This window comes from Fringilla coelebs (assembly GCF_963513975.1).
Source record: "Fringilla coelebs genome assembly, chromosome: 16".
Lineage (NCBI taxonomy): Eukaryota > Metazoa > Chordata > Aves > Passeriformes > Fringillidae > Fringilla > Fringilla coelebs.
The window spans coordinates 7811088-7833442 of record NC_140042.1 but is presented as its reverse complement, the minus strand read 5'-3'; the positions used below and the strand labels follow the sequence as shown (position 1 = coordinate 7833442).

At 44.0% G+C, this 22355-nt stretch overlaps 2 protein-coding genes across 8 annotated transcripts in view; one reads left to right on the top strand and one right to left on the bottom strand.

The window, feature by feature from the left end:
- The window catches only part of TMC5 (transmembrane channel like 5), a 130709-nt gene that overhangs the window by 87520 nt on the left and 20834 nt on the right, over nucleotides 1–22355 (top strand). For 2 of the 7 annotated variants that reach the window (XM_084216711.1, XM_084216705.1), the window contains exon 1: nucleotides 19165–19280. The exons of 1 other annotated variant lie outside the window; for it this stretch is intronic. The gene's annotated coding sequence lies outside the window, so the exon portion shown is untranslated. 4 more of the 7 variants (XM_084216709.1, XM_084216710.1, XM_084216706.1 and 1 more) reach the window with 4 other exon arrangements.
- Nucleotides 365–15290, bottom strand: TMC7 (transmembrane channel like 7). The gene is made up of 16 exons (XM_084216388.1): nucleotides 15192–15290; nucleotides 14774–15014; nucleotides 12502–12650; nucleotides 11985–12152; nucleotides 11725–11807; nucleotides 11066–11211; nucleotides 10381–10528; nucleotides 8703–8873; nucleotides 7043–7200; nucleotides 6067–6184; nucleotides 5337–5434; nucleotides 4849–5032; nucleotides 3902–4032; nucleotides 3478–3633; nucleotides 2641–2719; nucleotides 365–1486 (listed from the first exon to the last, which is right to left on the bottom strand). Exons 1-16 carry the CDS (start codon nucleotides 15241–15243, stop codon nucleotides 1427–1429), a joined length of 2142 nt encoding a protein of 713 aa, XP_084072514.1. The 5' UTR covers nucleotides 15244–15290; the 3' UTR covers nucleotides 365–1426.

Sequence of the window (22355 nt, the reverse complement as noted above, 5' to 3'; positions counted from 1 at the left end):
TGAGGGCGGGGCGGGAGCCGCTGAGGGCGGGGCGGGAGCCGCTGAGGGCGGGGCGGGAGCCGCTGAGGGCGGGGCGGGAGCCGCTGAGGGCGGGGCGGGAGCGGCGCTGAGGGCGGGGCGGGAGCGGCGCTGAGGGCGGGGCGGGAGCGGCGCTGAGGGCGGGGCGGGAGCGGCGCTGAGGGCGGGGCGGGAGCGGCGCTGAGGGCGGGGCGGGAGCGAGCGCTGAGGGCGGGGCGGGAGCCGCTGAGGGCGGAGCCGCTGAGGGCGGGGCGGGAGCGGCGCTGAGGCAGCCCCAGGCCGGCCCCCACAGGCACAGCGAGCGAACGGCGCCAGGCGGTAAGGTAAAATAAATAGATAGGGTTTATTGAACCGTCGTTCCTTAAAAATGAGCACAGAAAACATTCCAAAATATTATATGAAAAAGATAGTGTCTCACATTAACTAAGAGCGGACTAATGCAGATTTCAAGCAATAAACGCAGTTTTGTCCAAGAAATCCTTAATCACAGTCTTAAAATAAAGGACTGGGTTAGTAGCCTACAGGGACGGTTGTCTGACACACTTGGTCCCAGAAGTTCAGGTAAAACAGAGAAAATGGGAAATTAAGGGGTACTGACACAGTATTGCCAACCAATAATTTAACTCTGAAATATTCACATTTTAAAACACATAGACCAGTAGTCAAGATGCTCATACAAGAATAAAACACAAATAATAATGACTTAAAACGTTAAAAAAAACCCAAAAAAGCCCCTCCACAGCAGCAAGGCTGGTGCCCCGCAGTGCTGTGCCTGCTGGCTTCTTCCTATCTCAAGCATTAATTCAAAGCTCTTTTATCAGTTTATTTTCTCTGAACCCTTTTATGACCAGCTATCCAGTGTTCAACTGCTCTTTCTACTTCAGAGCAGCATAAATAGCAAACCCTCACCTCTAAAAATATTTAGAAAACTGATTTCAAACTCATGCCATATTTTCTTTTCCTATGCACTATTTCAACATACTTCCATACATCTTTTTTAAAACCAAAGCAAATGAAAACATATAAAACCATACCTTTTCCCTCGCTCGTGATTCTTATAGCATAATTAAAACAGTACAAAAGCATAGTAAAAACAGTACAAAAGGGTTTCAGTTCTGATCATATTTTACCCAAACTCCCTGAAAAAATAGGGATGTAACAAATCCCAACAACCCTGAAGCTGTATGAGCGTTAAAATATCCTTTTTTGAACAGCTCTAACACAGTGTAAATCAGCTGAATTTCCAAGTTTTGGAAACATTAAGCCTCAGACCACAAGCACCCATCACACAGACCACAGTCCCAGGGTGCCAGTCGGCTGCACAGGTTTTAGAAACTGCAAATGCTTCTGCTGTTATCTTCTCGTTCTGGGAGTTTTAGGAAGTCAAGTTCTTTGGGTTTTGTGGTTTTCAAGGCTCCTTTTGAGCTTCTGCTATCTTTCTGATTAGGAACATCTTGTCACGACCCTCCTGGAAAGACAGAAGAACAAGAATGCTCCACATGAACAGTGTTAATACAAGTCACCTAAAACAGCTCATTTCTTCATTAGAAATAGGTGCACTCACCACATTGTGCTCCCCCAGCACACTCTCAACTGCCTGAACAATTTCAAGCTTACAATGGCCTTGACTTCATTTATCTCATCTCAGGTTACACATTACCAGTTCTGCATTGAGCCTAGTAAAAACATCTCACACACCTCAAAATTTAAAACCATGCTTCCTGGAAGTTGAACAAGAGCAAGCAAACAAAAATAAAAATCACAGAAGAATTTTTAGAATTCCCAGCTGATTTGTAAACCCTTCAAAAAGCAGGAAGGCTTTTGTTCCTAAATTTCTCACTCCTGAAAAAGCTCCCCCAGTAAGTGTTTTTCTGCACACAGGTTGTTAAATGCCATGTCTGAAAGAAGCATATATCCAGAAATGAGCTATTTAATAAGAAAGTGAGAAGTCTCACTGCTGAGGCTGAGTTCTGACTCCAGCAGTTTGTCAGATCACAGCACACGAATGCTGCCAAACCTGGCAGTGGCTTTGGATGGCCACAAAGCAGCATTTCTGCTCTGGCACCCTTCTCCAAAGGGCTGGGAGTGCTGACTTGTTCCACTTTCAGTACCTGCTCAAGCACTTCTGGGCCTACTCTCAAGAGCAAGACCAGAAAAGATGCAATAGAAATACAGGCCTGGAGAGCAAGGTAAGGAGTTATGTGCCTGTTTGTGAGGGCAGAGAATAAAACAGAAGTGGAGGTTGTGCAAGATGGTGGAGAGGACAAGAAACACTGGATTCAGGTTCTTTGGCAGGAAAAAAACCATTCAGATAATTATTGTATTTAAATAAGGCAACAGATGAAAAATAGGGACACAGCTTCTCAGGGGCACATCTCTTGCATGTGTGTTGCCTGATATAACCAGACCTTGTTGCAGCTGCAGCTGGTACCCAAGGAAATCAACTCCACTGAGAAATACCACAATGCTTTGGTTATTTTTCCTGGGTAATTTGTAAAATATTTTTTACTTCCTGTTGCAAACACCAAATATCCAGGAGACTATGAAAACCAATATTCCTCTCATTTCTGTACCCCTAAAGTTCTCTTTGTTGTGTGAGTAAAGTGTTGGGTCAGATCTTACCAAAACCAGTTGTTCTCTCAGCTGTTCAACCCCTCGTTTGTGTGCTTGAGCCAAGGCAATAACATAGAACATAATGATGCTGTAAACAACAAACAAAAAGGGAGGACTTGAGATTTCCTATGTATGTAATAACAAGCTCAGTTCAGGAGAACACATAAATGTGTGCTTCAAAAGGAAGGGCTGTGTGGAGTCCTAAATAAGTCACATGGTTTTTTCAAGCCTAGAAGTTTTAGAAAGCATCAGGTAATAAGGCTCCAAAATTTTCAAACAGTTTAGTTAAAATGAAATGCAAAAAAATCCATTTAAACTTAAGAAAAACACCCCTTTTTATTGGAAGACTGACCAGGCCCTGGAACAGTGTTGTGGAATCTGTATCTTTGGAGATACTGAAAATCTAACTGGGTATGGTTCCTGCTCTACTTGACCCTGTTTTGAACAGGAGAATTGGGTTAGACTCTCTCTACAGGTGGCATCCAACCTTAAAAATTCTATGATTCTACACTGAATTTTATCTTACAGAATGACTGCTTTGGGAGTTTTGTTTTGTCAGATTAGGGTTTGTGGATAGGAGTTGTGATCACAGGGCTTACAGTACTAATTTGCAGAGGATTCACAGTTAACATTTTTGAGAAGGACATTGTTGAATATGGGATGTGCAAGAGGAAATGGAAGCTGATGAGTATGAACACATGGGCAAAGACATAAGGGCTGAGGATTCATATGGGTTTTGATGCTTTTGACTGCAAATGGAAAATCTGGCCTAATAGATGCTTGGTACGAGCTCAGTAAACAAGGAAATGAAGCTGCATAAGGGAATCAAATCTCCACAGCACTCACCAAAGGATCACAAAAAAAGGCACTGCAAAGGCTTCTGATGAAATGCCAAAAAGGAACTGCTGCAGACCTATTGGAAACCGAAGTATTGTATCTGGGATAACTTCCCACGAAGTGTTAAAATTCATGAATGGCCCACATGCCTTGGAAGAGGGGATACTGTCAAAGAAGCAGAATAGAAAGATGTTACACCAAAATGTAAAGATAAAATAATCCAGCACAAACCCAGCACCAGTTTGGTGATGCCATAGAAGTGTCCTATGTCTATAAAACTGTAATTTTTGTTTATCTGAACTAAGCTATAAGTTTATGTGTTATACCCTATATATTTATTCCATTAATCATTCTAAAGCTGTGTGTCTGCTTTTACAGAACTGACAAGCTTTAAACAAGTGTCAACTTCACATAACTTAAAATTGTCACTTACCGTGCTATGCTGAATGTCAGAGGGACAAAAGCCAAGAGGAGCCCAATCAACAGCACCACCAGGAAGAAAAAGTTGGAACTTGATGCCCTTATAGGCTTTGCTGCAGGTTTGCGTGTGTGTTTCAAAACAATCTGAAGAGGGAAGGTGAGTAAAACTGTTACCAGTACATCTGTATAGATATACACCCAAATATACTTCCCTCAGTAACTGAATTTCCCATTCTCTAACATGCCACCAGCCACCACACAACTACCTCCGTTGATATGTATGGGCTCAAAAAGGCTAAGACAAGATTGCCTTACATTTTGGTGTAAGGCACTGTCTCCTAATTTGTGTAAGAATTTGATCCAGAGGACCTCACACATTTGCACAGAGTCAACTGACAGGCATTTGGTGTATGACCCGTGGCACTGCTGTTGGCTTTGTTCTGCCAGATCTTCACTGGATACATCCCCTCATGCAAGACCTAAAGTATCAGCAAGAGTTGGAGGCACAGAAGGAGCTGTGAGGTCGCTGAGCAAAACTTCTGATAGTCAGAAATCACATGAACATCCAACCCAGCTTGGATTTTCCATTTTGCTCCCAAACTGTTAGCAGTTTTGCAAAATTTTGTCCAAGTTCCAAGCTGTGTTGCTAGTAAATAGACTGCTGCAGGAAAGTCTTATAAACTAGCTTTGTTACAGAAAAAACTTTTTTTTAAAAAAAAGGGCGAATAATTTGAGAAGTAGTAATTGAAACGTGGCTTTGCTTGATTTCAAAATTCTACCATCTGTTAAAAGCACAAAACCTTACTGAAAATGGAATATCATTGACTCATTCCATCCACTGCATCCACAGGTGGTTTTAGGGGTTTTTGTTGATTTTAAATCACCTGCATATCTATATGCCTGGATTACAAATACCACAGAGTTATACTCAATTTTTTATCAAGCACATGCCCTCATTACCTTTTTAACATAGAAGATGATGAAGTATTTTATAGTTGCTATTGCAGGAAGAAGTGGTGAAAAGAAGGTTCCAATGAAGCAAATCGTCTGCCCATAAATGATTTCCAGGACATTGTCAGAAATTTCAAATTCCTTATGTCCAAACCACTGAACAAGCTTGCAAGAGCAATGAGTAACTAACAACCTGAAACCAAAGAATATTTTTAGTCCTAAACTGAAATTGTAGAATTTAGATGCATTCTAACACACAACATAGGATTTAAGCATTAGACAACATAACAGAAAAGGTCTGAAGAAAAAAGCTCTCAAATATCAAAACCTATACAGCCATGTGAATAGCAAACAGGTGCTCAAACCACCAGAAATATGTTTATGCTTTATTTTAAAACTAGTAATTTGGTTAGCAATATGGGGAAAGTAAAGCAGGAAAAAATAAAATGTTTCATATGTCATTTGTAAAAATATGCTCAAAAAGCAGAGATACATACTTTCTGGGGAAGTCTGCAAACAGGGCCACAGCAAGAATTACAATAAAATCAAATATCATCAGTTTGTACATTTCTCGTCCAACATCAGATTCCCAGCACTATAAAAACAAGTCAGGAAAAACAAGATTAGCAGTCTAAATAAACAAGTGGAAAAGCAATAATCATCTCAGTTAACACCATGAAGGTTCAAATGCTATTAACTCCAATCTCTAAAACATTCAAGTGTTTTAAAGCTCCCGTGCCAAGCTTTTCACTTTTGGTTTTTTTTTTTTTTGTTTGTTTGATTTTGGGGTTTTTCTGTGAGGTGGAGCAGTGGGGGGGGGGGTGGTGTGGCTGGGTGTGTTTGGTTTTGGTGGTTGGGTTTTTTTTTTGGGGGGGGGGGGGGGGGGTGGTTATTTTGAGCAAAACCCATTTGCTTTAATGCCACAAAAGGGCAGTAACACAACGTCTCCAAAACACAGCTACCTCAGACAGTCCTCATGGTGGACAGAAAGTCTGTGCTAAGGAATCATGTGCCACTGGACTAACTCTAATCAGAGTTTTACACAAGCAAAAGATAGATGTGTAACAACTGTACTGGTTTGCACTGAGCAGTGGGAATCAACACCAGGTATAGCATGAACAGCAACCCCAGGGCTCTGACTGAACACCTCTAGACAAGCAACTCTCATGGAAAACAAATCTCTGTTCACAAGCTCAGATGATTAAACACCAAGATAAATCTGCTTACAGGATAGAGTTTGTAATTGTATCCACAGGGCTTACACTTGTCACTGCCACAGTCGGAGATCTGACTCCACAGCGAGAACAAGAGAACGCCAATACTGGCCAACCGCACGAAGACACACCTGGAAGAAAGGCACAACCTAACTCCAAATGTGCCAAAACCCAGCCATTTAATACTTGGCTCACCTTGTACAGGAGTCCAAGGAAGCCTTAAAACACAGAAGGGTCATGCAGACCTTTAACAGGGCAGCCAGCCAGATAATAAACACATTTCTTTCCTTAGAAGTAAGTTAAAATTGCTTTTGACCTTCCTAGCTTTAGGCTACAGTCCCTTGTTTCTTTTCTCAACAATGTTCCTATATCAGTCATTTCAGCTGTAGATCTTGATGCTGGAATGACGTGCAATTCCATCAGGTACAGTTCTGTGTTCAGTATTTCCATTTCATATAGCTTCAGGCCTTCTGAAGCACTTGGCCAAATCCCAAATACAAAGCATGGACTTGCAGAGTTCAGGTGCTTCAACCCAGATTTTACTGCCTTAAGCTGCCAAACACCAGCTCTTACACTGAAGTACCTTTTACCCCAAAACTTTTAACTTCTGCCTTGAGCAAAGCTGTACCTCAGTCACTGCTGTACACTCACTTTTGCTCGTTCAGGGAACTGCTGCATGCAAAGCAATGAATCCACAGCTCTGCAGCCATAAGTTCTCTACTGACTATTTATTCAGGTTGAAGATGTCCAGACCACACAGCTAAATGGGACCAAGAAAAAAACTTGGACACTGAGATGGTTGCACTGCACTGTCATCAAAACATATTGTTCCCAGATTTAAAGTTTCCAACTAAACATTGGCAAAACAATGCCTCCTTGCTTTCCAGTGCCAATTTCTCTGCTTCTTGATGTTTCAATGTTTACAATACATACAGCCTACCAAAAAGAAGTTGTTGAAACATCCAAAGCCACAATAAAACCATCTTTACCTCAAGAGTGTCAGCTTGATTTCAAAGGCTGGTGTATATTCTTCAAATTTGATCAGAAATGCAAAGATCAGAGGACCAATGAAGTTGGCCAGTGTGATCACCATGGAAGGCAAATACTGCACTAAGAGATTAACCTGGGAGTTTGCATTGTCAATGTCCTGCAGGAGAAGAGAGGAGACAAACACAATGCTTAGAGAAACACACCTTCCTGAGGGTGCTGTCTCCAGCCTGCCTTGCCCAGGATCCAGGCAGCATCTCTTACTCTGTCTTCAGCCTCCACTGACATTTGCATTGGTAATAAGAATCAACACCAGGTGTAACATGAATGGCAAACCAGGGCTGATTCTGAACACCTCCAGACAAGCAAATTTCATGGAAAACAAATCTCTATCCTTTATAGGAGCCTGATCACTGCTATCTCTGCAGTTTGCTGCTACATACCCCTGCTTTCTCCTGCTCCTTTCATCAGGAACACCCTCCCCCTCCAGGTAAGAGTATTTCTATGCTTCCTCAAAGCTTGTTTAAAGAGGTTCAACTTACTAAGGTTTGTGTCTGACTGTTGTTAACCAGCACCAAGACTACCAGGTTTTACAGCTATTCCAAGCGCAGACACTTTTCAATTTATTCTTACTGGTGCCAAGCAGCTCCCCTGACTTTCCTACCATCCTGACAAGTTCCTCTAAGTGCTCATTAAGACAATGTCAAGATATCAACCCTTCTACTTAAAGCCCACAATAAGTGAAGCTGTTCTTGAAGTTGTTCAGTGTTGTGCAGTCCTCTTCTCTGCCCTCAAACAATACCTCTGACACAAACTCATTTAGTGCCCATTTCCTGCTTCTGTCCCTGCAATCCTGGCAGTTTAGTGAAGTTCAGAGTTAGGTCCACCATGAGCACAACTTTCCTTGTGAACAGCTAAGTCCATCACACCAGGAACTTACACAGGGGAGAGAAACATTGTGGTCCCCATTTCTACCAGACTAATCAAACCCTGAGGTCCTACAGAGAAGTCAATTACTTTTGTGAAGCTGTCATAACCAAAAGCTTGTCTGCTTTGTTCTGCTTCTGAACCACTCTTTCCATCTGCTTGTCCTGCCAGAGGTGAAACCAACCCAACCTGATTCTTTCTGCTAGTGATGCAAGAACTTTTGCTTCTGAAAACTGCTCTGTGATCAAAGCCTTCCTGTTTCCTCACACAGGGTAACTCAAGCCACAAGACAGATCACAATCTTCACTCTGCCTTCCCCTGAAGTGCATTTTTGCAGCTGACAGTGAACCAGATCACGTGAAATGGATCATGATGAAGTTTGATTTAACCAGGTCAGTTCTCCCAGCCACTTCACTGTCCAGACCCAGCAGATCACAGTGAGGTGAGCACAGTTACAAGGGTAGGGTAGTGAGGGCTGCTTTTCATCAGCTCCAAGGCACTCAACACTGAAGCCTCTGCAGTAATGGGAGACATTACTGGGGAGGCTTTTTTGGCACATGGCCCTTGATCTTTCCTGCTCTTATCTACTAAAAAAATTCTAAGTCTGTAGAAAGCATTTTCAGATCCCTGCATGAAAGGCGCTATATTAAGATACTTGACTCTTTCACAATATTTCCTCTTGCCGTAATCCCCAGCCTTCACCAAATCTGACTTGGTGTCATTTCTTGTACTCACGTTGGAGTTTTCTTGAGAGAAGACAGTTACTCTATAAATTGAGTAAAAACATCCTGATAAAATGGCAATGACCATTATATTTATAAATATTCTCAGAGAATAGATGCGAAGCTTTTCTCCCATTCTCCTCTCAGCTATTTTTTGCTTCAGTTTTTCTTCCTGCAAGTCTGTCTACAAAGAAAAGGAAAAAGAGACGCAGTCCTTTTTTGCAGCATACAACACTTAACACCATGTCTTCTACCCCCAAGAAGTGCAAATCTCTAGCTTCTTGCAGGAGAGTCACTCCAGTGCCTGCTCAAGCACACAGAACAGAGTGTCTTTTCTTTGACAAAACAGGTCCATGCAGGAATGGAAGCCCCTGTGTGCTCAGCCTCTTCGAGCTGAGGGCTCTGTAGCCAAAGACAAGTGTCCTGCAATCCTCTTGTCTCTACTGTATCAGTAACACATTTCCCCGGGGAAATGAGTTACTGATACAGTAGAGACAAGAGGATTGCAGGACACTTGTCTTTGGGACAGTTTGCCTGTTTGTTGAGAGAGACTGATCTCAGCTTGAAACTGAACTCTGAAATGGGTAAACCAGTCACTCATCTCATTACTTCTGCAGGTAAGTAACCAGCCTGCACCACTATGGCTCAAAATTCCTTTACACTTTGTGAAGGAAAACAGGGGGATGGCACTGAAAGAAGAAAGTACAGTCTTGAGCAGCTTGTCATGCAAACTTGGTGTGTTTCACCTTAACTAACAAGAAAATACAGTATCTCCTGTGAAGGCAATTTAACCTGGGCAAACCCACATAACCCCCATATAAGTGTATTTTCTGAGGACTTATGTCCATCAAACAGTAATATTAAGGGGCTAGTTCTTCTAAGATGTGTGTTCTGGAGGCAAAAGTGTATCAAGTGAAGGAGGTTCTGATTCTGTGATGAAAATATACGATTGTGAACTTCACTACAGCAGAAAGCAACTCACTGTAATTCATGAAATCTGTAATTACTGCTTTGTGGTTTGAAGTGGAAGCATCTTCTCAAAGGTAATTTTTTTACTACACAAATCTCTGCTTCCAGTGTACAGAGAGCAAAAAGAAGGTCCTCGTTTTACCAAAAGAACCTTTCAGACTTTTTTCAGAGCTTTATGATTTGGGAAATCTATAGCTGCATCAGCATTTTGTATGTTCATGTGTGCCAAAGACACCTAGTGAGAATTTTTCAGTATCTTCTTACAGAAACATTACTCTCAAGCAGTACAAACAGCACCATCTGAATTTTATTTCTCCCCAGATTACTGCTTACTGCACTGCATGCTAAAACCCCAGAATGTTCAAACTCAGCCCTGCAGGGTTTGCCTGCAGCTGGGACAGCTTTTCCTGTTGGACTATGCAGAAACTAACACAGGAAGCAGGACTGGAGTGTGAGGAAGAGGAAGATAAGAAAAGCAGCGAACAGGCTGGCGTTGGTCCCCAGTGCATGGGCGAAGGGCCACCAACATCCGTGCCAATCCTTCCCACGCTGCAGGACTCCAGCTACCTAGAAAGCATGCAAGAGGATGTGGGCTGCACCCCCAAAACAAGCACCTTCAATCCTTCTTAACTTTATTCCCTTATCTGCAAAATTGCACACATCTCTTTTTTAGCCATCTAGGCTGTATGAAACCATAATCACAAAAAGCAGAAGTTACTCACCTGGAGCTCATGTTGCAAGCTGCGATGTTTCAGCCAGGCTGCACTTGGATCTGTAATGCAGAAGTCCCAGCCTGCAAAGACTTTGTTACAGTAACTCTGAAATGGATCTGCTTCGTGCACTAAGTTGTGCTTAAAGCCTTCCACAGACCTAGAGAAAAATTCGTGAGAAGATGTATTTCATGCACAGGAAAAACACACACAAGGAACCTGGCTGATCAAAGACTAAATGATCTCCTCAGTGAGCAAACTGTCACCTTTGTTTAATACCAGCCAGTGTTTGGGACTCTTACAGTGTGAGATTCTACAGCAGCTGGCCCTGACTGATAGAGGTTATTCCTACCTGGACTTCACCACAGTCACACCTTCTCACCTCACCCAGACCCAGCAAAGGAAACTGAGATGGCACAATAAAACTCAATCAAAAACCCCTAAAAAAATCCTCCAACAAATTCAGTATAGCTGAGGGGCTTTTACTTATAGGTATGCATATATATGAAAAACTGATACTTCAAATTGTTTTCTTTTTCCCAAGCACTCCAAATGCTACTGTGGCACGGCATCCTCAGGCAAAAGATTCCCCATTTCCACACAAACAGCTCTAGAAAATAGTATGTTCCCTTCAAGAAGGAACACAATCTAAACTGTGCAACAAATAAGAGTAAATAAACAACACCAACATCTTTACCTCTTTATTATCCAGAGGAAACTTAAGGCAAGGTAGGCAAAGGTAGCCAGCAGGTATGCGAGTGGCAAATTGTACCTCATGATACTGATCGATACAGCATCTATTGAGTAATAGCCATAAAACAAACTTGTCACTTCAAGGAACCCCTGTGAAAATGAAGTTGGAATAGAATTTGTAGCAGCAACAACTGCCCATAAAATCCAACATGGCATTAAGCAAGTAAATGTTGTAAATTTAAAATTAGGGCCTCCAGCAAGCTACAAGTCTGTAGCTTCTAAGTACTGCCATTGCCTCTACCAAACTGTAGTGCAGGCACTGTGGGCTTAAAATTCCTTCCCTCTCCAGCCAAAGAGCTGCAGGACACAGACACTGGGACCCTATATAGTGAGCACAATAGGCAGTGTGCTCCAGAATAATAAGGGGTAGCAGCTGGGGAGGAGAGGCACAGGCTGCAGCATGTGGCCAGCCAGGCCTTGTGCTCGCTCAGTAAAAGTCATTTTGAAAACTGCCCTTCTCAGAGATAACATACCCCAGTGATGCATATGCCTTACCGTTTCTCAAAATTATCAAAGCTTCATTCCACAAGTAATTTTTTTTTAAATTTTAAATGTTACATGAGACAAATTTTAAAAAATCTAAAAACCCAACTAATTACTTACAGTGCCACTGAGCAAATCTTTGAGGTAAGTATAGAAGTACACAAGTCCCTTATTACCACTAGGTTTATAAATTGTGCAGATATCTGTCAAAAGAAAGGTATGAAAAGTCACTCAAATGGTAATGCCCACTGAACTGCAAGATCACGTTAATTCAAACACGCCACACTTATAAAAAGGCTTTCCTTTATTTCTGGGAGGTAGAGAAGAAGCTGATGGAAAGGGGGAATCTTACAACAGCTGTACATAGAGAAGATGGTTACCTGTGTTCTTTGGAGAAATGTAAGCAGTGGTACTGTTGAATAGTCCATATTTAGAAATTATGGTGGGAAGAGTAACAAAACTGAACATGAGGATAAAAATTATAAAGTTCAGCAGGACCAGAGAGCGCAGGAAGGAGAAGTAGGACTGGATGCCAGTACCAAATTTCCCTGGAAATAAAAGAAACATGTGCCAGTAATTAAGATGAAAAAACCATTGAAAATACAGAGAGAGCAGATTATAAAGTAAGTTTCACTGAACCGAAGAAACATTGTTAAAGCTACTTTTATGTACTATGGACTTTTAGCAATGTAACTGAAATGCAGATTGGACACAGTAATAATTTCTTCCAATATATTCCCTTCTACCATATCATGGATTTTACATTCAGCAATAGTAAGGGAAGAAAGTAACTTCTTAAGCACATGTAGTTATATCTGAAACTATGCTCACACAGGTAAAACTGCCAATAACAGAAGCAACTTTCTAGAGGAGAAATGGACATCAGACAAGAAATACCTTCTATGCAGCGAATATCCCGTTTCCAAAGCACCAGGTAAGATGACAAGCCCTTGACTTCACTGAGTGCTTTTCTCAATGATTTTCTGCTAGTTCTTCTCCATTTCTCCCATCTGGGTAAATGTTCTGTTTCAGCCTGCTGACAGTGCCTAAGAATCCAGAAATACAGTTAGTGAGCACAAGAAATAATTTTTCACTCCATGTAACAGGGCTTAGCAGGATGGAGCCTGCCCACAGCCTTCAGGGGAATAGCTACAGACACACAAGCTCTCCCCATCTGATCTTGCTGGTAATGGCAACACAAACTTCATTCAAATAGGGCAAGCTGTCTCATGAAAAACACTCACCTCTCTTGGAGAAAAAACAAATAAACAAAGAAAACCCCCCCCAACAACAACAACAAAAAATTGACAACTACAGCTTTTTGAAATATTTGCTGGAAAGTGCCAATTCAATGAATCTGAGAAAATATTTTTGCCAGCACCTCTGGGGATGCACTGCTCTAATAACAAGCTGCAAACAAACACTGAGAATGTGCCACTGTCTGTAATTTTAATCACTCACTTATGGATTTTCATACTATATGAGTACATTTGCATTTTTTAAAATGCTGCCTGGTCAGCAACAGCATCAATGAGAATTATGAGTGTTTATTTTAAGAAACCTTATAACCAGACAAACCTTCACAGAAACCTAGCTTGAAAATGGACTTGTATGCAGCAAATTCTTTTCCAGCCTCTGATGCCACTGAAGAAGGGCAGCAGTTAAGTAAGTTCCCATGAGGACACAATACTGTGGTACCAAGGTTTTAGTTTTAAAAGACTTGTAGTCAACCCTACTCATGTTCCCAAGGGATGCACTGCCATGTGTGCTCTGTGTTGCCTGTTTCCTCATGGCTTGAGCATTTTGGGAGAAGTCAAAATTGAACCTATACAAACAATCAATCAGGCAGCAGATGACCTCAGCTTTAAGAGCAAATATAGCTCCTCTCAAGAGATTTCATTCTGTGGAAACTACAGGCTGCAGTTCGCAGTGTCTTAACTCTGCAGATCTGTCTGGCCCATGCTCAGTTTGCATTGTAAATAGAAGCGTGGGCTGCACATTCATCTGAGCTACACAAGTTGAGTGTTCAGCTCTCAAGATGTTTGTGCCAAGCACTTTGTGTTGGCAGCTGCTGCACAAATGCAGATCACCGATCTGTAGAAGCGCCAGGAAGCCCCACCAGAATCTCTCAGTGCTAACATGTGTAAACAAGTCTGGGACATTGCAACTGCACTCCTCCCTCCAGTTCCTTTTTCTTGAAGAGCTGAACTTTAGATACCCAACTTGAACTAAAAATTCAAGGTCTCGAGCACTTTCCTTTACTGTGACCTAGATCTGCTGCTGTTTCTTGCGTACAGGCTATAGAGTTAAACTCCAGGGTCAGGCTGTTTGCCGCTGCTCTTGCAACAGAGTAGCTCTTGTTCTCCCTGCAGTACCAGACATCAATTGCACTTCCACCTCTCTTCTGGTTTATAACTAGAACCTGTACCTGACTAGAACCTGTGCTGAACCAATGTACCCGATTTAAAGGTGCAGCTGTAGTCTGACAGTGCAAAACCACATCCTGTATCCTCTGTCCTCAAAGCAGCTTTAAGCCCAGCAGTGAGACGTGAGAGAACAGGCACTGAAATTCAGGCGGGGCAAAGCAAGGTCTTTGCAATCCCTCTCTCCGGGGGGTTACCACCCGGGGGGCAGGAACAGCCCACAGGAAAGAGTCATTTAAAAAGGAATGGGGTGGGGGGAGAAGATAAAAAGAAGCAAAGGTCCTGGGAAGCTTCCTATCAACTGTACACATCCACAGCAGAGAGAGCACTGCACTGTGTAAGAGCAGCAAAGCAGACTCAAGAGCAGCGGCACTCGCATAGCAGCAGAGGGGGGAGGTGTGCGTGTTCATGCAGATAACTCACAGTGACCCTTAAAAGCACAAAACTCTGAGAAAAAAAAGTAGTACCAAAAACCCAAAACGAAAAACAGTGAGAAACACATTTGCTTGCTACAGGTAATTCCCAGTTTTGACTAATTTCTTCCAATTCAACCTATTTCTGCCCCCAGTCAGCGACTCTCTAGTGCCAGCCAAAAGCACTCGGGCACTTTTGTCAGAATCACATGCCACAGGGTGAAACAGATACAGTCAAACCCAGTTCTCCTTCACCCTTCCAGCGCACCTGGGTTGTGTTTAGGAAAAAGTCATTAAAAAAACCAAACCAAGGAAGAAACGCGTAAAATTAACCTTGCTCTCCTCTTGTCTGCCATGCACACCGGGAGCTCTCTGGCAGGGATCTCCGCCGGTTCGTCTGTCTCCCGCGGCAGCGCCCGGGCCGCGTCCCCGCGGCTGCCGGCGGTGCCCAGCAGGGCCGGCCGGCGCTCCTGGGTGCCCCCGCGGCGCCTCCGCGCCGACTGGCAGCTGGGCAGCTCCTGCAGGAAATCCACAGGTGCGGCGCCGTGCGGCTCCTCGGCAAGGAGAAAGAGCCCTACGAGAGAGAGACAGGAGCTGCGGGTCGGGGGTCGCGGCACCAGGGCAGCCGGGACCCCGCAGCGCCGCGAGGCGAGAGCAGCGCCATTCGCTCCGCTCCCGCACCGTCCCGCGCCTCCATCCCCCGCCACCTGCGGCCGCTGCTGCCGCCGCCCCGCCTGCCCCGCGCCCTCACCGCCGCTGTCTCGCTGCCATCCCGGCCCCGCGGCGGCCCCCAGCCCGCTCATGTCTGCGGGGGAAGCCGGAGCCCCGCGCCGGTGCTGCCGTTTCCGGACGCCGCGGGGCGGCGGCTGCAGGGAGCGGGGCTGGCGGGCGTGGTGAGGCTGCCCCGGGGACGCCTTCCCCCGGCCCACACCCGCCGGGGGCGCCCGCAGCCAACAGGATCGCATTTTGGGGCAGCTGAGTCTTTCTGTTCCTCTTAGCCAGGCTTGTTTTAAACTTTCCGTGAAGATACACGGCAGGGTGTAAAGGCTCCTGCCATCAGCCCGCTAGAAGGGGCTCACGCACCCCAGGTGTGGGGCTGTCCTGGCTGCTGGGCATCTCTCACCGACGCTTGGCTTGGAAATAAGTTTAGTTTCAATGTCTTCCGTCAGTATTAACAGCCCGTGCTGGTGTTGGGTGCTGTTAAAGCCTACAAACTCCGATGCTTTGTCAACTCTCATTAGGTCACAAGCCCCAACTCTCAGCTTGTTCTGGGGCTGGACGCAGTTGCGCAGGCTGCAGTGGAAACAACACAGCTTTACTCTTGAATGTGAAAACTTGGTGTGAACTGGAGCAAGTAAAGTCAGTAGATGCTGAACCTTTTTTCCATCTGAGAACGAGGTGTGGGTTTTGTGTGAACTTGTAGAAATCGTCTCAGAGAGGCTTATTTCTTGGAACAATTCTTGCCTTTTGTGTGAAAATAACAGCATGTGTGACAAATAAAGAAATGAAACCTCCAAAAGTCTCAAAAGCCTAATGTGAAGAGGAAAAAATTATATCTAGCCTTTCTTACTTTATTCTACTGAGAGTTAAAAGATAACCAGATTTTTCTGAACATTCTTCAGGCACTTTCTGCAGTAGTTTTAAAAATAAGTCATTATTAGGCTTCAGAATGCTGAATCAGACACAAATGAGTGTGTTTCTTCTCTTAGCTGTGTGTCATCAGCTCAGATATGTTTTTCAAATTGCTTTGCTAGCAACAATCTATGTAGGTAATCTGTTTTCATAATAAAACCATAAAATGTTGTTGATAAAAATAAAAGTTCTCAAAGTAATTTAGATATACATGTTTGTAATCTGTGTTACCAGCAGAGGTGAAAGGTATATCTTAAGGGGAATTGTTGTGAAATACAGAGACATGGAATTAAAGCACAGCAACTTCCTTATTGCATTGAATGACTTAAAAAACCAACAAAGAAACACGCTGTGGAGGTATTGCCTTCATGCTGGCAGATTTATCTTTGACAGTTGGACTTGGTTATCTGAAAGGTATCTTCCAGCCTTGATGGTTCTGTGATTCTATAACTAATATGGATTTTTAGCTATTTTTGATGAGAACAACATACAACTTGCACTCATCCTTCTATAAGTCACTCTGGAGGCCTATTACTTTTCTCCCTTCTCCTTTTCAGAGATCTCAGAGATTTCAGAGATCAGGATGGTTTTTGCAGGTGGGATTTTTCGTATGGCAAAGGCTGATGCTGTGAGTGTCAGCAGGATGAGGGTGTTGGTGACAGAGCTGGATGCCTCAGTGATACACATTTGCACAGGTGATTGTGGTTCCTTGGTTGAGTGCCACATTTCATGGGATTCATTTGAACAACTCTTAGCTGATCATTCTGAAAAACTCAGGGGATGGAAAATAAAACCCCTCAGCAGCATTCCTGAAAAATCATTTAGTGTTGTTGAGCATTCGTGCTGAGCGTGTGATTCATGTGCTGCATGAGAATGTGCATTTGTACCCACTGTTACTGGTGCCTTGAAGCTACCCAAGCATGGGCTCTCTTTGTGTGGCCCTAAATAGGAATATTTAGGGGGTAAAGCTGCCTGGGGTGTCATCTGGGGTGGCAGTTTCACTTTTTATTTATGTTTCTTTTTTTACCATGAAGAATGCAAAGAGGAAAGGTGAACAATACACTTGAGGTTAATGGGACTGTTTCTGAAACTCTGTGTTCTAGAGAAGTATTGTGTTAATGATCCCATGAGAACGAATTTAAATAGAGATTGGAGGAATTGAAACAAGATTGACTTCCCCAGGAATTTTGTGAGAACATTCTTTAATGTTATTTTTTTTTCAGTTGAGAAAGCTTTTATGACACTTGGAAATGTTTCAATGAATTTTATGGATCACAGCAATCCCAGGTGGAAAAACAGGAAGACAGACAAGCTGAGGAGGAGAGAATGGATGATTCTACCAGAGCACAACAGTCACATGCAGGGAATGCTGTAAGTTCCACTTGTATATCATTTGTCCAGTGTTCCTTATCCACAAAAGCAGCAGCTCCCAGTCTGTGCTGGGCATGGAAGCCAGTGCCATGTTCTGTTTCCCAGGATGCTGGAGATAGGTCTGTCACATTTAGTAACACCATCCATTTCCAGGGCAATTTTTCTTTTGCATGGTTCCTCTTCCTAATGCCACAGCTCAAAAATGCTTCTAAGCATTCAGGGAAGTTCTGAGTGATTGCTTTAATTTTGGGGGGAATCTCATGTTTGACTACCCTGGTAACTTGTGCTGCAGCCTGTGCATCGTGCAGGCAGCTCTGGGTCAGTACAGGAGATCTGCAGACAGGTCCTCTGCAGCCATGCCAGGAATGTTGCTTAGGGCAAAACCTAATCTTAAAGTAGCTTTAGAAAACTTCACTTAAGTCTATGTAGAATGTGTCTGGTACAGGATAAACACGTTTTACCAAGCTCAGGAGCTGGAAAAGCACTAGTCATTTGGTAAAAGTCAGCAGTTACAGCAACACAGCTTCTGAACTCAGAGCAGATTGATTTATTTATTACCAGTTCCCTGCTGGCATTAATCCAAAAGCTGACAGGGGTATTTTTCATCTGTTTGCAATTTTAGTCTTGCTGACCAGAGAAGTTACTTAGGATAGGTTGGTAGAAGTTTTAAGATATGTGATTTTCTAGGGAGATAAATATGCCAAAATGGCATAAGAAGCTATCTCAACACAGAAGCATCTGGGGTCTGTAATCTATCCAGTATTAGCAAAAAGGAGAAAGGCAGGCCACAGGTCTGGGACAGCAGAGCCAGCCTTTTCCTTACCCTGTTTCCTGCTTTGTCTATGCCCACCCAGTGGTGGCTGTTTGGCCCCTTGTTCGGTTTGAGGATGCTCCTGCTCCAAAGCATTGGCCTTTGGGAAAGGCCCTGGCAGTGCCTGCAGTGTGCTGGGTGTGCTGGGGGATCCCTGAGTCCAGCTGCAGTGGAATGAGGGAAGGTGAGGCAGGCATCCCTGCTGAGCTGCTGTGGGATAGAAATTCATGTCAGAGGCATCACCCCAGCACTTTGTTGACTTCTCTGTGTTGCACCCTGCCTGATGCTCAGCTAGAGCTTTGTCCAGTCTGTAGTTTTTCATACCTCTGCATGAAATGGATAGAAGAAGGCAAAGGAGAAAGACAAGAAAAATCAGTATTTCTTGTGTCAGACTAAAGGAGAAGTTCCTTCTGGTGCATACAGAGTACAGGAAGGGCTGGTATTAAACACCCTGTCCAGGAATTGTGGATTATGCTAGAGAGCATATGCTAGAATTCACTAGAGTGAGCTAATTTTTCACCCTTAGAAGCGCCTTCTTTTAATTCAAGTAAAAATGTGTGAGGAAAGATTGTTTCCTGTACAAACAATTAATCCAGGGATAAAGGAAATGCATCCTGTGTTTGAAAACTTTTCTCTGTCCTTTTATTGTGGTGGTGTTGCTATTCCAGGCCAAAAGAAAGCATGTTTAAATTCGTGGGAGAAGGAGAGTGAACGTCTTGGAGCTCAAACAGAAACATATCAACGTGTTGCCGGGTAGGTAACAGCAAAGAACTTCGCGGAGTTGTTTTTCTGTCTATTGAGCTGTACGAGCAGGACCTCAGCTCTCCTTTCCGGGGGAGCGCTTCCGCGCACAGCCCGTTCGAGGAGAAGGGAAGGGAAGCCAAGCCAGCGGCCACAGCGGGTCCCCCGACCGGGAATTGAAGGCGGCTCAGGGCGGCGGGAGGGCGGCCCCGGGGCGGGGCGGCGGCACCTGGAGCGGGAGAGCGGGACCGGGCAGCCTGTCCCGGCGGGCAGCCAGGGAGCGAGGTAAGCGGCCGAGATGGGGCTCTGCAGGGCCGGGGGCTGCAGCGGGCAGCGCCGACCGCCCGGTCCGAGCGGGGGCTGTGCCACGGCGGGGCGGGAGGGCGGATTCTCTTGCAGCGGGGCGGGAGGAGCCACCGAAACCCCGACAGGTGGCTGCCGCTTGCCGCTCTAAATGGGCTGCTGCTCATTTAGAGTGATGGAACCGTAAGGGTCAGGCTCTGGGTATGTCGGGGATATACTCGGCTTCTGCTCGCTGCAAGGTGAATATCCGCCCAGGGCTTGGTGTCAGCCCTGCTGCACGAACGGCGCCTCAGCTTTATCGGCCCGCTGCTCACATCCGTGCTTCTCTGCCTTCAACTGGAGGGGCTGGTCCCATGGGAGAACCGGCCACACTTCCCTGAGGTATTTAGCCAGTGTGTCACCCTTCTCTCTGAGGTGTGGCACCAGCCTGGCTGCGGTCACAGCCTGGAGCGTGGCATTTCAGTTTGGTGTAGGTTGCGTGTTGGTGTCTGCTGGCTAGTGAATGGATGTGGCACTGTGCTTTCCAAGTAGCAGGTAGTGAGGTTTTTGTGTTACAACAGGTAAGGGGAATTTGTGTTAAATAAGTGGGAAAAATCTCGAGCTTCAGTATTCGTGTTCTTTGTGGTGCTTCACTCTGTCACTCCCTCAAAACACACAGACTTACTTACTGTTTAACCTACAAAGGCTGAAACATTTCTATGCAGAATAATTAATGTACATCCAAAAGCCAAATCTTTATGTCCTGGCTTTTATTGCTGAGCCGCTGTCATTAGTAATGATCTGTTAGTAAAGCAAACCTGCAAGCAGTGGCATTGCACGGGGGCTGCGCTGATTTCCGCTTTCCCTGCCCGAGTGTCGCCACGGTCCCCTCTGGCAGCCCTGCCACCCGCGGCAGCCTGATCCTGCTCCGTGTGGCAGAAGCAGCCGCTCAGTGGCTCCGGAGCCGCGTTCAAGGTGCGACAGTTCAGGTGAGGCTGCGTGTCCGTCCCTGCCCGTGCGGCACAGCCCTAGCACAGTAGGCTGCAGGAGATAAGGAATGCAGTTCAAATGGCACTTCTGCTGGGCTGCTATGTCAGTACTCCACCCAGAAATTCATCTCTAGCTATTTTGAGGTGGGGTGTTTTTTTGGTTTTGGTCTTAGTCTTTTAGTGCTTTTTTGTTTTATTGGTTGCTTTTTTCCCCAAAGAAAGTTTGTCAGGACTGTGGTGGTGTTTGAGGGTCCCCAGGACGAGGGAAGAGATGAGAATCGTGACTCCATGTTTTAGAAGGCTGATTTATTATTTTATGACATATGTTATATTAAAAGAAAATTATATACTAAAACTATACTAAAGAAAGAGGAAGGAGACATCAGGAAGCTAGAAAGGAATGATAAAATCTCATGACAGACGCATAGAGTCCGGCACAGCTGCCTGTCATTAGCCATTAATTGAAAACAATTCACATGCAACAATCAAAGATGCACCTGTTGGTAAACCATCTCCAGACCACATTCCACAGCCATCAGTTTACATTTTGTTTCTGAGGCCTCTCAGCTTCTCAGGAGAAAAATACTAGTGGAAGGATTTTCATAAAATATGTCAGTGACAAAGGACTTTTACCCTGTAGAGTGATAAAGTGCTGAGCTGGTGTGCTCTGGCTGCATGGGCAAGTATAAGAGGAACTGGAACTTTACAGTGGTGTCCTCTTCAGGTATTGGTGAAAAAGTCTCTAATTGCCACTTGTATAGTCCACAGGTTGTGTATGTTCATTGTAGAATACACCCTTAACATGCCAGTAGGCTACACTGGATTTTAATGGAACTGCATTTTGTCTAGAAAATTAAAAAGTATTCCGTTCATGTGAAATTATTTGTCAAAAAATTTGAAAACTGCACATAAGGATTTTGACAAAACCAGTTCTCTTTCTTTGACTGGTCCCCTCTAGCAGTGCTCTAGTTTCTTGGTATTCCCAATATTCTGATAGATATACTTTTTGTTTTCCCTCAGGGTCTTGTTAAATGCTGCTTGTGCAAATAGTAACAGGACAACAATATTCATAACAGGAAGTTAAGGCACTAATTACAAACGGAACAATGCCCGTTTTCAGTCCAAGATCCTTGAGTGTATGCAAACCCCTGTTTATTATCCAAAATGATCATATGTGTAGTCTTCATAAGCTTTTCCACTTGAACTGCTGAATGATACTCCTGTAACTGATACTGCTCATTAAAGTACAATTTGCAGATTGCAAGTGGAGAGGTATCCATTGCAAGTGCAGAATAAACACAGCTTTCTTTTATGGCTTTCTTTCAGTCAGAACTGTTCTAGTAAGCACTGTCTTCTAATAGACCTGGTGTTGTTGGCTGCCTTTCCACTCAAAGCAGAAAATGAATTCTAACCTAATACTCACTTCCTTCTGTTGGTTTTTTTTTTTTTTTTTTGTAAGCAGTTATTTCCTTCAAATACAAGTAGCTGGTAATGTTGGTTAATAGACTTAAAAAACTTGTTTTGCAAAGTAAGATTTAGTCCTGCTAAATGCAGAGAACGTGACAGTCTGCAATTTGGAAATTTAGTCACAAGACCGACTTGCACTGATATGAAATGATTCTTGCTTCAGCCTTTTTTTCCACATAATGGTCACAATGAGCTAGGTAATGTTTTGCAGGCGTTAAAGAAATAATCTAGAGTTCTGTTTCTTATTCTTGCTAACCCTGCCTCTCTCTGCCAGGTATACAGTTCTTGCTCTTCAGCTCTCTCTTTCTGTTTTTAGTAGTTTTATATCTCAGTGCTTATGATTTTCCCAATGAATTAAATTTGCCCTTGTGGTCAGATTTAGGAGAATAAAAGCAACAAAGCAGCAAACGCAGAGAGTTGCTCTCAAAGGAGCCTTCAGGTAAAGGATTAGATCATTCAAAGTCATTGTCATGTGTACTTCAGTCCACAGGAATTGGGTCTGTGGAACCTTTTGGGTGAAGAAGCAGGAGTGTGAGTGGTAGATTAGGGAGAGTACTACGAATTTCACAGAATTAATGAAGTATCTGAACTTTCACTTCCTTTATGCAAGACTGTATGTGCC